The 13,284-nt window shown below is 37.9% G+C and overlaps 1 protein-coding gene across 5 annotated transcripts in view; it reads right to left on the reverse strand.

Moving 5' to 3' along the window:
* Window positions 1-13,284, reverse strand: part of LOC100650807 — a 587,269-nt gene that overhangs the window by 18,704 nt on the left and 555,281 nt on the right. For 3 of the 5 annotated variants that reach the window (XM_048405681.1, XM_048405684.1, XM_048405683.1), the window contains 7 exons: window positions 7,657-7,928; window positions 7,101-7,466; window positions 4,406-5,933; window positions 3,479-3,582; window positions 2,297-2,677; window positions 2,024-2,107; window positions 894-1,060 (listed from right to left, as the gene is read on the reverse strand). In XM_048405681.1, the coding sequence (XP_048261638.1) occupies window positions 894-1,060; window positions 2,024-2,107; window positions 2,297-2,677; window positions 3,479-3,582; window positions 4,406-5,933; window positions 7,101-7,466; window positions 7,657-7,928 (2,902 nt within the window). The remainder of the gene's footprint in view (window positions 1-893; window positions 1,061-2,023; window positions 2,108-2,296; window positions 2,678-3,478; window positions 3,583-4,405; window positions 5,934-7,100; window positions 7,467-7,656; window positions 7,929-13,284) is intronic. The other 2 variants (XM_048405682.1, XM_048405685.1) reach the window with 2 other exon arrangements.

A 13,284-nucleotide genomic window follows, 5' to 3' on the forward strand; every position in this document is an offset into this window, starting at 1 on the left:
ATCTTGAAACAAATTAATAAATCTCAAGACAAAAGGAATCAAAAGTAGAGGACAGAGACGATTAACAATACCGTTTTAATAAATTTGCCGCAAGATACCTATGGTTGTTGAAGAGATATGTACCAAGCAATTTATTTGAGTATATTATATAGAGAATAGTGCGTTTTCATTGAACATATCAAACTTGCTGCAATAGCATATTGCATAATTATTGTCCTACGTTAATATATAGTAAGTAAAACACCTATTAAAAAGCGGCATTAACAGTATCTAGCAGCAAGTAGGATACAAGTATCGTAATGAGTTATTTTGTGAAAATATGTTTGTAGTACAGAGTGCTAATGAATATCAAGGATATCTTTGGCTTCTTCAAATCATCTTTCGATCAACTTCTATTCTCTGAACAATTACTTTGCAACTTTAACGTTATAACAATTTCTTAAAAACCGTTCAATCCAAGAATTCACTCTAAATCCCAAAGATTCTTTTTCCTGTCTTTCTTTTAATTATTTAATTATGATATTAAGTGACATCCCTTCTAGAACTACTATTAACAAAATATCCCTGTTATTCGCGAACTCTCCGTTGAGTATACGACACGTAACCGAAATTCGAATCTACAAATACGAGCACTGAAAAATGCTACGTGGTTCGAGACAAAAAAAAAGGGAAAAGACGAGATAATCTAATGCAGGAAGGCTCTCTTTCTTTCTCGGCCTGTTTCTCTCGCCCTCTAAAAAAAGCAAACGTGTTCTCTATAGTTGTGCTTGCGCCGATACTTGCCGCTTGTAACCCGTCGTGTTAATTAATTCGCTTGTGTCAGTGGCTAGCCTTCGGTTATTTTATTCGAAATGGACTTAATTTTTTGTTTAGATTAGAGATTGGAGACTTACTTCCCGCAAATCTTGCAGGGGTAGTGAAGTGGGGTGGGCACGGGTAGTTGTTGCTCAGAACTAGTGTGAGTTTGTGAGTTGGTGTTGACTGTGGCGTGGCCGGTATTGCCGGTTTGGGCGGTTTGGGTGCTTCCGGCCATCGTTACTGTTACACTTCCGCTAAAGCTCTGACAACACAAAGAAACACAAAGCCAAAATAAACAACACAAACAAACAACAACACGTACGACGACGACGACGATGACGACGACGACGACGACGGACAGAGATAAGTAAACGCACAAAACGTGTTTGGTTTTAACGCAACGCAGAACGCGCTCGTACCTTGTGAGAAGAAAGCGTGAGAGAAAAGTAGAAACGACAGGTCCAACAACAAGTCACATGCGACACTTAAACGTTCACGCGTTATCTACGCGTGTCGAGTGGTCACGCGCTGTACGTACAAATCGAATACGAATCGATCATTGTGAATTTTTGTAGATTTTTGGTCACAAATTATGTATCCGAGTAGCATTTCCCAAATTTCCAGTATTTTCAGGTATTCTCTTTGAATAAAAACGCCGTCTCATGCATGCATTTCTTTGAAATGAATTTCATTGCTTACTTTTCTTATATTGCGATAAAAATAATATAAAATGTTACATTGTCTTAATATTTTAAAAAAATATGCTATTTAGCGTAGTAACAATATTTTCTATAAATAATACGTTAATAATAATTTAGGAGTACATTTGAACGATTCGTATTCAATACTCGACGAGTAGTTAGTTTAATAATTAATAATTTAAAAAAATAGAAAAATAATACAAGTTTAATGAAAGATACATTTAATAGTCTCGAGAATCGTCTAGACATTTAACGATCGATCTATGCTTGTTGTTTAAAAAAAAAAAAATACATATATAAAAGAATATTAAAATGCTCGATATTATATCATATATTCCTAATCAAAAAGAAGCGGTGACATTAAGTTATATTCAGCAGCTAACAAACTCTGTTACTCTAATACTTCATTTGTTAAAATCGTAATATTTATTATCGTTTGGAGTTACTCGGTCTCGTTGTATCAAATAAAGCTTGTAGGTAAAAGATAGAATACATAGAGGGTGATATAAAGTAACGGTACTCACATCGGGGCAGTCGTATGCGAATAATCTCAGCTCTCCGTCGCTAGTGGTCAGAGTAGCCGAGTTTTCTCTCTCGTTTGTCTGTAACTGAAGAACAAGTTCCACGTGAAACGAAAAATCAAACTAGAAACAATCAAAGTAGAAGGATAATTTTCTATGCTTTAAAACCACATTAAAATTGCAAGAGAATTCTTTGTCTGTACATTTAAATGTCCCTTAAACGCATAAGTATCCGTGATTTAACAATAATGTTATTCGAACCTCGATTGAACTTACCAGAGTGCGGTGAAGAACAGATTTGTCTTCGCTGAAGTCCATCTCCGTGACCGACGCGATGGCGTCGCGAAGCTCCCTAGTGTCCTTGTAATCCTTGCTCTCTGTCTTAATCTTTGGTTTACCGTGGCGAACACGCAGTCTCCTGTATTCGTCCGGGCACAGCCTCTTCCACAGATAATAGAATTGCACGCATTGTTTCGCGGACTTGCCACCCACGTCTCGCGAGATCGCAGAGAAGTCCTTGTTGTACTTCAACAGGCCCTGGTAGAATGCGTCCATTTCCTGCGACGTCCATCGGTCGGTCTCGTGGCACTCGTAACTCAGCAACGGATGTTCCGCTGGCAACGGAGGCGTCGGTCTCATCAACTTTACCATTGCTTCCTAGAAATGAACAATGAACCACGTTGATACTATTAATGAAAGAATTTAACAAAAGAGAGAGATCGAAAAGATGAGAAATCCTAGAGCTTTCTGTATTTGGAAAAGTTTCATAATAAGAGTATTACGAAGTTGAGATAAGTTTATGAAAATGACTAAATAGAAGTTAAACAGTTCAAATAAAATGAAATAGTTACGTATTAGTAATGTTAGAGAACGTGTTGATTTCTGTGCATGCAAGAGAATAAATGATAATGAAAAATGGAAATACAAAATATATTAAAGATGATGATATTTCTTTACTTTAGAACAGGAAGATATAAATCTATTAGATACTGTTTGTGAGTTAATTGAAATGTTTCAAACCATAACAAACAGCGAACGATCAGACGTTCAATTTGATATAATTTGGGGCTATATGTAATTGATGAGAAACTTGAGAACGAAGGAAAATATAAAGTATGGAATATAGACAATGAGAATGATTTCGTATGTACATAGAAGATAGCAGAGATAGAATAGCACAGATCGAGATCAAGGGAAAGATGTAATTTTTTAATAATCGTGAATATTCCATGTATTTTGTATAAACAACCCCAGTGGATAAAATTACGAAATGTATGCAATATGTGAAAACATATGTGACACTGGTTATATACAATTTTTTTAACCTTTTTGTTTTCAACTACAATAAATACATTGCTCAAAATTATATCAAGAGAAAAAGAAAAGCGGAACGGGACGGTATAGGAATTTTAAGGATGGTAGAAATGGAATAAAGGAATTAAACTGAAAGAATCGTACATGAACATTTCCTTTGCACATGTGCAGCAGATGAAGCGCGTATTCTTTGTTCCTTCCTCCACCTGGTACCGCAGCGCAGCATGCAAATTGTAGGTACATTTCCACTGCAAAAACAAAAGTTTTTTGCTTCAGATACAAATTCGTTCGCGCGGAAACAACGCATTCTCTGGCGTGAAAGCGTAAACTAAACGTAATTTGTGTATCTGTAGCGTGACGATATTGCAAACGTTTTACGTATTATTCCCGTCTGTTTTATTACAATCTACGTTTATGGATAAAGTAATCTACTTATTCTTTTGATGCATTCTCTGCGATGCCATATAGGAACATTGGGAAACATTAATCAACGAATATCGATTATTTGTTTCGAGTTAACTTTATAGACATAATAATTATTACAACTGCGTTTCTTACGAAATTATTGCATATGTAATGTGCGGTTTTATAATCACATTCTAATATATACGAAATGATACTTTTGATGAGAGATACACTGTACGATCATTCACATAACCATCGTTTATATAACCAATTCCTTCTCAATTCAAGAATGTATATATACAAGCCAGAGATAGTGCTGTTCACTGACATTATGCCTCTAATACAAACGAGAGACTCGGAGGAAAGAAGGTACAAAAATCTTCAATTTGAGAAACCGTGGATCATATAGAACTTAATTAAAAAAGGATGAAAACATTTTTACATATGTACACATATTCGTAAAAGCTTGGAAATTCCCAATAAAGTTCTCTAGCTAAATACCTATAATTGTAGATATTATTTCTTATATCCATTCCGTCAAAAAAAAAGGAAGAAAAAGAAAAGGAAAAAACATTTATCCCATTTCTCTCTCATAAAAAACCTCTCAATAAACCCAAGTCTCTCATAAACCAAATCCAATAACTTTTAAAAGCCGCAATTACTTACGTTCATTATCTGTCAGCACGTTATTTATACCAGGATCCCAGAGCAGATGATCAGCCTCAGGCTCGCCCTTTCCTCTATCCCCGTCACTCCCAACAGGCGGTATCGTTGCTTGATACCTCGTCCCGATATTAATTCTCGGCGGAGGTCCATCGTTCCCTTGCGAATCATCAGAACTGAAGTCAGAATCCCTTTCATACTGATGCAGCCTGGCGTACAGTCCAGGTCCAGGTCTAGAAGGATCCAAAATCGGTGGAGGCGTGTAGCTACTGTCCCAATGTCGATCACAGGCCTTTCTCAATCTCGACGGATACGAATGTGACGCATTCGCGTACAATCCTCCATCCATACGAGGCCTTTTTCTGCACTGCCTAACAGGACTGCCAGTTGGTACGTTACTAGGATTAAGGAAAACATCCTCGTCCAGAAGCTCTTCCTTGATCTGCTCCACCGGAATAGGCAAGTTTCCACTGACCGTTTTCTGTCTCATATTATTATTCTTAGCCACATTCGTCTGTATAAGAAATTTCGTCGGATTCACCACTTGTTGTTGATTGAACTGGCCAGCGTTGTACTGATGGTTGGTCTGCACGTTTAGGCCGAGATTCACAGTAACAGGCTCCATCTTCGGAGTCGTCAGCCGCATCTCTTTCTTAAAAGTCAACGCCGGGCTCAGAGAGCTCGTCTGCACCAGCACGTTCGTCTTTTGCAGCCCAGCCGTCTGAATCAGTTTGAACTCTCCGTTATTATCAACCACGATACCAGCTAGGCTACCATTACCCAGTCCAAAGTCGACCAAGTTTTGGCTAGCGATGAACTTGTACGATTGAAACTCGAATCGCCTACGGCTGGCTGTCGTGAAGTCCTTCGGAGTGGACGACAGTAGTGGGTCCTCCGAATTGGGCATCATCTGATTCTGGAGAGCGTGATGTGGCGACACAGGGAAGCTGGTGCCCGTGAACGACACTGGTCCTGGTGACGAGACCGAAGACGGTGGTAACGAGGACAGTGGCGACGGTGCTGGGGTCGCCGACAAAGGGCTTGGCAGTGGAGAATGCGGATTCGGTGAACCGGATCCGTATAGATCAGCGTCTGCTTCCGATTCAGCTGGCAATACTTCACTCAGAGCTTCCTCCACCGCCGCCGCGGAGGACATCGTGGTCGCGTAAAAGGCCGCTGATAAGGGTGACGATACTTGTCTCACGCTCTCCGGGTCCTCTTGAGGACTCAATAGAGGGAAGCTTCCGGTTAAAAGGCCTTCTTGGCTCGCTGGTGGTGTTGGATATGTGAAACTTGGACTGTCGTGTCTCGTTAAAGGCGATGGCAGGGGAGACTGGGTTGGTAGCGTGTGCGGACTTTCTGTATATTGGGCACCGTAAGTACTGAATTCGGCTAGCGAGTCTGGTAACGGCGAGTTGACCAGTGCTTGTAAGTCGGGGTTCACCGTGTGCTGAGATGGGTATCGGTCCTCCAGGGTGATGTCTTGTAACTGCTCGGCAGGTTGTTCTTGTAACAGGCTCGTTGTCTGAAACTGGATGATTTAGTATATTAGAATTATTAATAATTTGTTAGACGATTATTATACGATCACACGATTTTCTGATTGCTCTCAAATTTTGTATTGCGATTCGTGTTTAATATTTCCTAGAGTGTATTGAAATAATTTTATAAAAATCCGCCGAAACATTTAAATCGATTAAACCCATAAACTATAGAAATTCTTATTCAAAAAGTAACATTGTCCCAAGTTCCACCTAGGACACCAATCCTCATTCTAGAAATTCTCGTCAAAAATTGAATTTTCCAAGGGATTGGGGATGAAAAATTCGCGGAATAAAAGCGTTCCAATGGCACGTCAATGAATGCAGCCATTACGGTGGAATTTCATAGGTCAGACGTTAATGAGTCTCCTCGACGACGAGAGAAACACGACGAAGATAGAGAAAGGGAGGACGTGCAAGATATCCGATGGATAGGTGGAGGACACAGACGGAAACGGTGCTTTCCAAACGGCACAAAGCATCGTCGACGTCATCGTCGGTGCAGTTGGTGCCAACTACTTAGATAATTCGCCTTATTAAATTCTGCGCCCGGAGAGAGAGGCGGCCCCTTGCCCCGTCGCGTAATTGAAACTAAAGCGTCTTCGACGCTTGACACGGAACGAAGAACGGGGCGCCAGGTGTAATTAGCCCATCAAAGGATCTTGGATATATTCTGTTTTGACACAAGTGACGAAAACGCGGATTCTCATATCCGTTCGCGCGTCGTCGCTTTTAGCAATCTTCTTGCCATGTACTTTCGGTGGATGGCAGTTGCAAGGCGAAAGTCGTGCGTGCGAAGCATTTGGGGAAGAACGAACGAAGACGTGTGCATAATAATGGAGTCATTATTTTGAGTGTGAGGTGAATGAGCGAACTGTTTATTGGAGAATTTGAGGGTTATCATGGAGGTTTACTATGGAAATGTAATAGCAACTGAATGTTTTAATTATCGTTAAAGTTAAGTATCATCAAATTCAACAAAGGTGAATTTTGTTATGTGATTTTTGAATTTGGGATCATGATTCTAGTTGATAAAAATGGTTCACTATATTTATAATCTTATTAAACAGTTACAGATTGATTGTCAAAAAGACAGAGAATAACAAGATCAGGTAACAGAAGCAAACTAGAAAAAAAAAAAGAAAACAATCACTCACCTGAAGAGAATCCAATTGTGTTGCATGAAGCAGGACGCTGTCAGGAACTGCGGTGACTTGCTGGAACACCTCGTCTTGAAGACTTGGGCTAAAATAACCACCGTCTTCGGAATAACCTGTCATTGAGAAACTGTCTGTAACTGTAGGCTGAGCTTGAGGTTGATTATTCTGCTGCTGTTGTTGTTGCTGTTGCTGTGCCTGTTGCTGCTGCTGCTGCTGCTGTTGTTGTTGTTGTTGTTGTTGCTGCTGCTGCTGCTGTTGCTGCTGCTGCAGATTGGTGGTCGATTGAACCGATGTCTGATACGTCAGGTGCAATCTTTGCCCGGGATCGGAAGTCGTCCTCTTCACAGCCATTTTGGTAGTGCCCTGGAAGATTAAATATTTCTTCTTATAAAATTAAAATGTACATCTATTACGCTACACGAAACTTTATAAATTGCCAGCTATATTTTGGAAACATATAATTTCTAAATTTCTAAATATATAGCTATCCATCAGACACTTAGGAATGATATAAAAACGTAGGTAAATCTTGAATCAAAGAACAGAAGTGCACCTTCAAGATCATGTCGGCCAGCGCCTGCGCCTGAGCCTGTGTTTGTGCTTCCTGCAGTTGCTTCTGTACGGTAGCGTGTCCGGAAACCGTGACATTGGGCTGCCGGAAGTGCTCGCCATCCGAAAGTCTGCGGACCTTTTCCGCAGTGGCCAAAGGAGGCGGTGCTGGTACCGCGAAGCTCGTTTTACCGGAAATCTGCGACGCACTGTCGGCTTGCGTGGTAAAAACCGTTGAATTCGTACGAGGCTGTTGATTTGTGCTCGTATCTGCTGCTGAAATATGAAAGAATATATTCTTGAAATAACTGTTCGCTTTATTTCTGTGTATTTGAGGTAATAATTTTTGTAAGAGATTTCCTTTCTACGATATAAAATTTGTCGTGAGAAATGTTAGCAGATTAAGCGATAATAACATATATATACTGTATTTATAAAATATTCTCATACGTTTCCACTATTTTATAATATGATGTTTGCTTTATTTATATCGTTTTCAATATTATATCTTTTACATTTGATTAATACGAAAGTGTAGGAATATTAAATACAAAAATTGAATATTACTTTTTCTCCATATTTTCAGTGATACATTAAAATCTCCTATAATTCATTATTTGATGTATTAAATTATTACGAATGGTTATTAATCGAACTAATACCATATGGATTGTATCGAATTTCTTAACATTTATTCATGTTACATAAATACAGCTTTTGTTCTGCAATCAAATTTCTCTGGTATTTCTTTTTCTCGTATTAGACCTGGCTTGACTCTAATATCATTGAAACTTAAACTTACCAACTTACCAACTTATAAGAAAAGAGTATATGATGTATTTAAATTAGTTTGATGATTATATGTATTTCGAATCAATACACGAAGGACTAAAAGGGATTAAAATGTCTATCGTAGTACGAATATTAATCTTATTTGGATGCAGTTAACGCAATAAGGTTGAGAAATCCTTTGGAAAACCTTTAGCCCGCTTTCTAGTTATCATTAAACGATACTTCGATAAATTCCAATTCAAATAAACCGAATTATTTACTTTATCATTGCAGTTTAATTTCCCGGAGATCGGCGTGTGTGTTTGCGTGTAACTTGCGTGAATTTTCGTCGATAAAACGTGGGATCACGGCGCATGCTTCTCGAAACGGAACCGTACCCTGTCGATTCTACGAACGAACATATTTTATTAGTTAATTGAAGTATCTTGCGGACTGTACCGTGCACGGCTCTTAAAATTAATATCAACTCGTTTCTAATGAAATATATCTTTAACGATGAAAATACTAAGCATCGATCATCAATTTGGAATTATTTATAGAAAATTTCCTGCTAGTAGTGCATTTAAGCACGGCAATGTTATAACTGCGTTGGAATGTAGTTTGTAAACGATCCAGCGATATCAAAGTATTTTTATCTAATTTTGTAGTACGACGTTTACTCTGAAAATTATATGAAAATTATCATACTAAATATTTTCTGTAATGACACATAACAGAGCGATGATCGATATCAAAAAGAAATATATTACAATCAATTAAAACTTTCCAATTTAAACCATATTACAGACCTATACGCAAAAAGTATCGTTTGTAAGTAGAATATACCAATATATAATCTGCCAGTAGACAACGGACGCTACAAACACGAACAGGCATACAATTTTACATAAATAACGGCTTAACAAGAGACAACTCCAATGACGTTCTTCGAGTACGGCTTCTTCTTTGCCGAGATCTTTTTAAACGACTAATTGAAGAAACGAGAAGAGAGAAAATGAGGGGAGAAGATCAGTGAATGCAGCGGAACGATCCGTTCTCCCTGGCTCGTCTCAGCCGTACATATTCTCTCTTATAATGACGTTAATATGAATTAATCGTACTACCAGTTAAGCGAACGCACTTTGTAAGAGCGTTTCAGTTTATGGGGAATAAATTATAAGATCTGTGATCTTCTTAAACGAGCGCCGATTCCATCCATTTGTGCGTTCTTTAATTCGCCTTTTCACGACCGTACAAGCTGGAAAAGGGAATAATCTTTCGACGAAGGGAAATGGTTTTATTAACGTGTCTCAGTCAAAGAGCGGGACGCTCGTATTTATCTCGAACTCGAAAACATTTCGCCATTTCCAAGTAGATAGAACACATATGTCGAGATATATATTTTTTTAAGGAACTTTTACTTCAAAGTATTAAGTAGAAAAGATTCTTGTAATTTAAAAGTACACTTTAATTTGCGTTTTTTAATTCTTCGTTGATTACTACGAAACGAACGTACTAATATGATTTTGTCGTTTTTTCGGTGTGGGATATCGTTTAATATTTATTGGCAAATTCGATGCGAATGATTAAAAGCATATAAACTCTGAAATTACTCGGCAATCAAAAACCCGTGGATCAGTGCACGCATATTTCAATAATGAATTGAACGCATAATAGCGAAAATGAATAAGATATTCCAACAAATCGGTAGGAAGAACAAAACGAAAACAGGGAAGTTTCATATTTTACGAACAATACGTTGCTCGAAAGTATTAACTTTTCTATGTGTATATACATCTATATTTTTAAAGTAGCTGCAAAACATGATACTTAATAATCACATAATCCTCGTTTAAAATATGTATTCATATATACTAAATACTATTCTTTTTATTTCTGGAAAAATAAAAATTCTGAATGGCCAGGCAATTAGAAGTAGAATTATTTCTTTAGTAGAAAATATATCGTCTTCTTAAACAAATTTATATACGAGCCCATCAATTTATATACGAGCTCGTTCATTACAGGATGTAATTCAATTAGAAAATTATAGATAATGGACCAGCTTTTTATCAGTATAGTTATATACTGTGATTGAAAATTGATTATCAAAAACAAATATATAATAACAAAATTGAATCCTTTGGATATCAAACATCGCTGAAAATATGAATTTACATAAATCAACGTTATAGTCATTAAAGTCACGCTAGGGAAGGTTCAGTATATAGGTTACTTAATCGTGTCATGCTAATTCTAATTACGGTTATTTCATCATCATCTGTCATCAACACCGATAAACTATATATTATCTACAATCTAGTTCCCACAGTACATACGTATATTTCCTAATTAGAACAACATGTATTGTTGCCATAATTTTGATCAAAATATTGTATTGCGCGAGAGTTGGTAGCGAAATTAGAATCTTGTAATTGTTAACAATCCATTCGTAAACAATCCGATTTCGTCAAACGTATAACAATACATATCAAAATACATGGAAAACGCTATAAACATGCAGACCAACCTAATTCCTAGATACTCGTATCCGATAGGCCACCTTTATAAAATCGATCAGTAGAATACGCGAGTGTGTGATCAGACGTCGCACATAAACAACATCTACGAGTAACGAATTAACAGGAAACAATTTCCCCGTTGTAATACCGTAGGTTTTCCATCAATTCCTCGAGTGCGATCAGCATTGACAGCCGATGGATCCGCGGAGACACGACGCGGGGCTCGTTGAAAAATACATTTCGAGACGAGGAACGTCGTTTACGACAGCAACGAAACCCGACAGATATAAATACGCGCGTATCCTGGCCGAGGCGCGAGAAGGAAATGGGATACGTCGAGAGTGTGCAGTTGTGTATGGCGAGAGGAAACTTTTCTACGACGATATTCCATGAATATTTGGCCCTCGTTCTGGCTACGAGCCCATGAGTTTCACTTCCTCTCGGTTTTTTACCTTACGTTATACACCAGAAACCGCGAGTTGCTCGACGTTTTTGCTCATTGTCGACACGGCCCACGCGGCCAATAAATCAACCGGAAGAAATTAATATCCGTCTTTGACTATTGCTTTTCTTCCCTCTGGGGGTAAATTGAAATCGTTGTAAACGCTTTTGTTCGACCAATGGAGATGGAAATTGTAGGGACGGCGATCGATCTCCGTGCAATTTGTCGTGCGTAGTACCCACAACATTTCGACGAAATTTTCTAGCTTTTTTTCTATTTTCTTTCGCTACCTTCACCTCACGGGCAAACGCTGAATTATGTGGCGCAATGAAACGACGCTAAATTACTCTTAAACGAGGAAATAATAAAAACCAGGTACCAAATTACATTTGAAAAGTAATATTAATATCGAAACTAAATTCTAATTAAAAAAGATGATATTCCAATCGAAGAATACATAATTGTTATTTTTAAATGTGAAACATTTTTTGTATTTTAACGAACGTTTACACAAACGTGTATATAGATATAGAATAAAGCTTACAGAGGCAGCTGATCGATAAATCAATGTTTCATATTAACCCGCCGAAATTCACGCAGTGCTCGACGATGGAGCCTCGTTACATTTTTCAGTCGGCGCTTCTACGCATAACGTTATGTGGACCGCAAATCCATTTGATGGTCGCGCATTTGTACGGTCACGTAACGACGTAAATCCGCGCGGGCGAAACCGCCGGGGATTTTTGCAAATTGCCAATCATTGATCGCGGTAAAAGCAGATTGTTCGCAGTCCAAGGGGCTCTTCGATGTTGTTTTTACTTCTCCGCGAGGAAATCGTTGCGGCTTTCGCTATATCGGAGGAAAGCATGCGGAAAAGTCGAGTGGTCGATATTTTTTCAAGGTCTTGGCACGAGAAACCTCGATGGTTGAAGTAAAAGAGTGAATCGTGGCGATCGAACGTTTAAAAATAAACGTAATAAAAATTGTAAATAAGCAAATCGAAACGGTTTAAATTGGACCGATTGGATAGTATTTGTTTATTTTTTCTTTTTTTGTATTCTTTTAATTCGCAGGTTTTTATCGAACGATATATTTGACGCCGCGTTACTCGTATTTTTATTTCGTAGAAAAGCGTATTTACTGTTTCGAATCATTAACTCTGGAATATCACAAGAAATCATAGCTTTTCGTTATTTATGATTTTGATTAAAAATAAATAGATACAAAATAGATATGAAGTTTTCATGATTTATCGTCTGTTTTCATATCGTTTCTAAAACTAACAGAAAATCCATAAAAATGTATTCTTATATCTTTTGCGTGTGATTTTCGATTAACGGCGAGTAGTCGTGATACGAGAGATTATTGTTGACAAAACGCTCAAAACGAGGCATAACTTGGAAGTAATATCGACACGATAATTCTTCAAGTAGAAACGACGATTTACACAGAATTTGCTGGGGATCCTGGCGGACTACGAGCCACTGCTGACGATGCATAACTCGATGCTGGGTGCATCGCTGCAATTCAATGGAAAGTACGATAAGATGACGGCGCTGGTTATGGGGAGCCGGTAAAATATCGTGGTTATCTGCTGATCGTTGCGAAAGTTTGGCAAATGGATAGAAAATATGTGTTATAAGAGATAATTTTAAACGTTTTCGACAGTACGACGCATAATATCGTCAATAAAACTGAGAAATAATTATCTTTTCCCAGCCTTGACAAATTGCTACAGCGATTAAAGAATAAAAATAATATTGCCAGAAAATCTAATTATAGAATTATAGAAGGAAGAGAAGACTATTATAAAGGACTATATGTTCATTTTGAGCACGTATAGAAAACAAAATAAAATAAAGAAATAAATCGTTCGAGCTGTAATGTTACATTCGAA

The sequence above is a fragment of the Bombus terrestris genome, chromosome 5 (genome assembly GCF_910591885.1).
Source record: "Bombus terrestris chromosome 5, iyBomTerr1.2, whole genome shotgun sequence".
In the NCBI taxonomy this organism is placed as follows: Eukaryota; Metazoa; Arthropoda; class Insecta; order Hymenoptera; family Apidae; genus Bombus; species Bombus terrestris.